Raw genomic sequence first — 3,065 nt, forward strand, 5'->3', positions numbered from 1 at the left:
TTTTACAGTAAAAGGCAAACAAATAGCTCCCTGGAGACAGGAGTAAAAAAGATTTAGTGTGGGCAAAGGTAATGAAATATGATAGTGTTACATGAATATCAATATTCCTTCTAACTCGGATTGGGAGTCACTGGCACCTGAGGACAACTATACTCTTGTACAGGTAGGAAAAGGGATGTCACTAGCCTGTCACACAGGAGGAGGCAGAAGAGTTGAGATGGTTTTCATGGGAAACATATAAAAAGCAATTCAATTACTCAGAAACTTCTTGGACTTGCAGCCTAACTTCCTCCTAAGATTTTATCACCATCCTAAGTCAAGAAGGACATCATCATGAGAGAAGTTCTAACCCCCTTAAAAGTGATTAAGCAACAGGGCAAAGAGGCAGGCTCTCCGGACGGAGGAATACTGGGAAGTAAATTAACGGCACGTCCAATGACCATAGGACCTGGGCAGGAACCCATTCCTGCAATCACAAGGACAAACGTCCAAGGGGGAGGGAAGGTAGAGCCCAAGTCAGGTAACATTCCAGAGGGGAAGGATTATCAGGTGACACCGGGCTGAGGGCCCAGAGCCGGGGCCAGGAGGGAGGAAAGTTAGCAGGTGAAAGGGATCAATCTTGAGAAGGAAGTGACCTTTAAGAGAAGCAAATAAGAGGATACCAAAAAAAAAAGGGGGGGGAGGGTAATAAAAAATGGACCCAGTAAAACACAGAGGACAAGATAGGAAGGCGTGTGCGGGTAACAGAGAAAGAAGAAAGGAAGTGGGGCTGAGAGGGAAGAGATGGGGCTAAGACTCGCGGGGCTATGGGGGCGGAGGGCAGAGCGTGCGGGCTGAGGGGGTGAAGGAAGCCCCGAGGCTGCCGGGGCAAGAGCCGGGTGGGACTCCGGGGATTCCCGAGGTCCCGGAGGAGTAGGATGTCCGGCTGTGGAGCCCACTACCCAGCAAACGGAGGAAGGGAGGCGCGGGGGCGGCTCCCGAGAGACCCGCGTGCACCGCTGGGGCCAGCTGCGGGGGTCGCCGGGGACCGGAGGGCGGTTACCGGGCTAGGCTGAAGGAACCGGGTGGGAGGGACACTCACAAATTTCTTGGATTTGCCGCCGTCGCCGCCCGCCGCAGGCAGTTCATCCGGGCTCCGGCCCTTCTTCTTGTCCCGGGTCCCGCGGCCAGGACCTTGGCTCCCGCCGAGCGGCTCCATGTCCAGATTCNGCCGGGTAGCTCCCGACCCGCCGCCGCCGCCCAGCAGCTTGCTCCTCAGCCCGCCGCCGCGCCCCACCTCATTAGTATGCCGGGTTGCGCGCGCCTCATGAATATACAACGGCGACGCTTCGCTCCCGCCCGCCTGCCCCACTTCCGCCCGGACCCGCAGCTCCTACCAATGAGGGAAGGGAGGGGGTGGAGGGAAGGCGCGGAAGCAAGCTACCTGCCTGGCGGACCTAACCATTCGGACCCACGTGGGGGGGGATAGTGGTGAGTGGGCGGTGCAACTCTGCGGCCTCAACAAGGAATGGCGCCACCTGGCGGTCGGAGTGGCGCAGGCCTACCCGCTCCCACGCAGTGCCCACGTGGCTGTAAAACCTACACTCTCTCACACCCTAGACCAAGATATTATCTGAACCAAAAAATCAAGTAAGAGAGTGTCATCTTGGCCGAAAACCCAGTGTGGGTCTTTCAAGGATAATACAGTTTTTATGTGTGCAGTATCAGTGGAGCCCATGAAAAAATTTAAAAGTGACCGCATTTATTCAAAGCTATGTGCCTGGAACAGAGCATGGCCCAGAGCAAGTGCTAGACCTGAACACAACTAGCCCTGGGGTTAGATTACCTAGTTATGAATCGCAGGTCTGCTATTTCCTAGTGGTGTTTTTTATTCTGAGAAACTAGTTATTGCCAACAGGTGACTAGTCAGTGATAATAGTTACTATTTACCATGCATTTGCTCTAAACCAGACACTATGCAAAACTCTCCATGTTTTTCCTAACTGAATCCTGGCATTGCCATGTGACAAACTCCACTTGTCTCATCATTTTACAGATATGGAGCCTGTCTTCAGATTCTGGGTCTCCCTCTCTGACCCTCCCCTCCTCATGCTGTCTCTCTCTCTCAAAAATAAAAATAAAACATTTTACAGAGAGAAAATTTGGGACTTTTGAGAGTTAAAGTGACTTGCCCAAGGACATATAAATGATAAAAAAAAAAAAAACCAAAAAATTAAACCCAGATTAGTCTGGGAAATCCTATGTTTGACCAGGATACCCTATTGACAAAAACCAATCCTGAGTGAAAAGAGCAGGTGTTCTCCAAGAGTATGTTCTTTGCTCACCCAGCTTGATTTCTCCCTCAGTGATCTCATCCATTCTCCTAGCTACATCTGTTCCTCCTGTGAAAAGTATGTGGCCCCCAGTAGGCCCTCAAAGTATGGACTAAATTATCTTACCCACAGCTGACAAAAGATTTCAAATATATGCTCCTGGAGGGAACTCTGAGACCCCAGTGTTCAGCCTAGGGCTTGGGATATTATTTTCTAAGCCAAAGCACTGACAGGATCAAAGCATGGAAGGAATGATCCATCTATCACTCTTCTTTCTCATACCACTGTCTACATCTGCTGTACTATTTACCTAACTTCTTACTGGATTGTGAACGCCAGGGAAGGGTCCACATTTGTGACTACTATGGTATCTAGCATCATGCTCACCAAGACAGTTAATATAAGCAACCACTATGTCAGGTACCATGCTAAGCACTTGAGGCTTTATCTCACTGTATCTTCACCAAATAGCATTACCATCCCAAACACCCAGGTTCAAAAAGCTGGAGTCATCTTCTCCTCCCTCTCTTAAACTAGTAATTGGTCAGGTTTGTCTAACTCTTAACAAGAATGCTCTATCAACTCCCTATATATGAGTAACATAATCCACGTAGAATGCATACACAGGACCTACGATGAGTGTTGAATAAATGTTAACTTTGATTTTTATGATATACATTATGACCCCCATATCTTCTCCCTTCACACATAGGCAGCTAGCTAGAATTAAAAATATTCCCAGGAAGCAAAAGG

At 49.4% G+C, this 3,065-nt stretch overlaps 1 protein-coding gene across 1 annotated transcript in view; it reads right to left on the bottom strand.

The window, feature by feature from the left end:
• The window catches only part of DIAPH1 (diaphanous related formin 1), a 97,942-nt gene extending 96,740 nt beyond the window's left edge, over positions 1 to 1,202 (bottom strand). The window contains exon 1 of the mRNA XM_077768819.1: positions 1,082 to 1,202. Coding sequence (XP_077624945.1) covers positions 1,082 to 1,198 — 117 coding nt within the window. The 5' untranslated portion in view covers positions 1,199 to 1,202. The remainder of the gene's footprint in view (positions 1 to 1,081) is intronic.
• Between the last annotated feature and the right edge of the window lie 1,863 nt (positions 1,203 to 3,065).

The sequence above is a fragment of the Crocuta crocuta genome, unplaced genomic scaffold, assembly GCF_008692635.1.
Source record: "Crocuta crocuta isolate KB4526 unplaced genomic scaffold, BGI_CrCroc_1.0 scaffold64, whole genome shotgun sequence".
In the NCBI taxonomy this organism is placed as follows: Eukaryota; Metazoa; Chordata; class Mammalia; order Carnivora; family Hyaenidae; genus Crocuta; species Crocuta crocuta.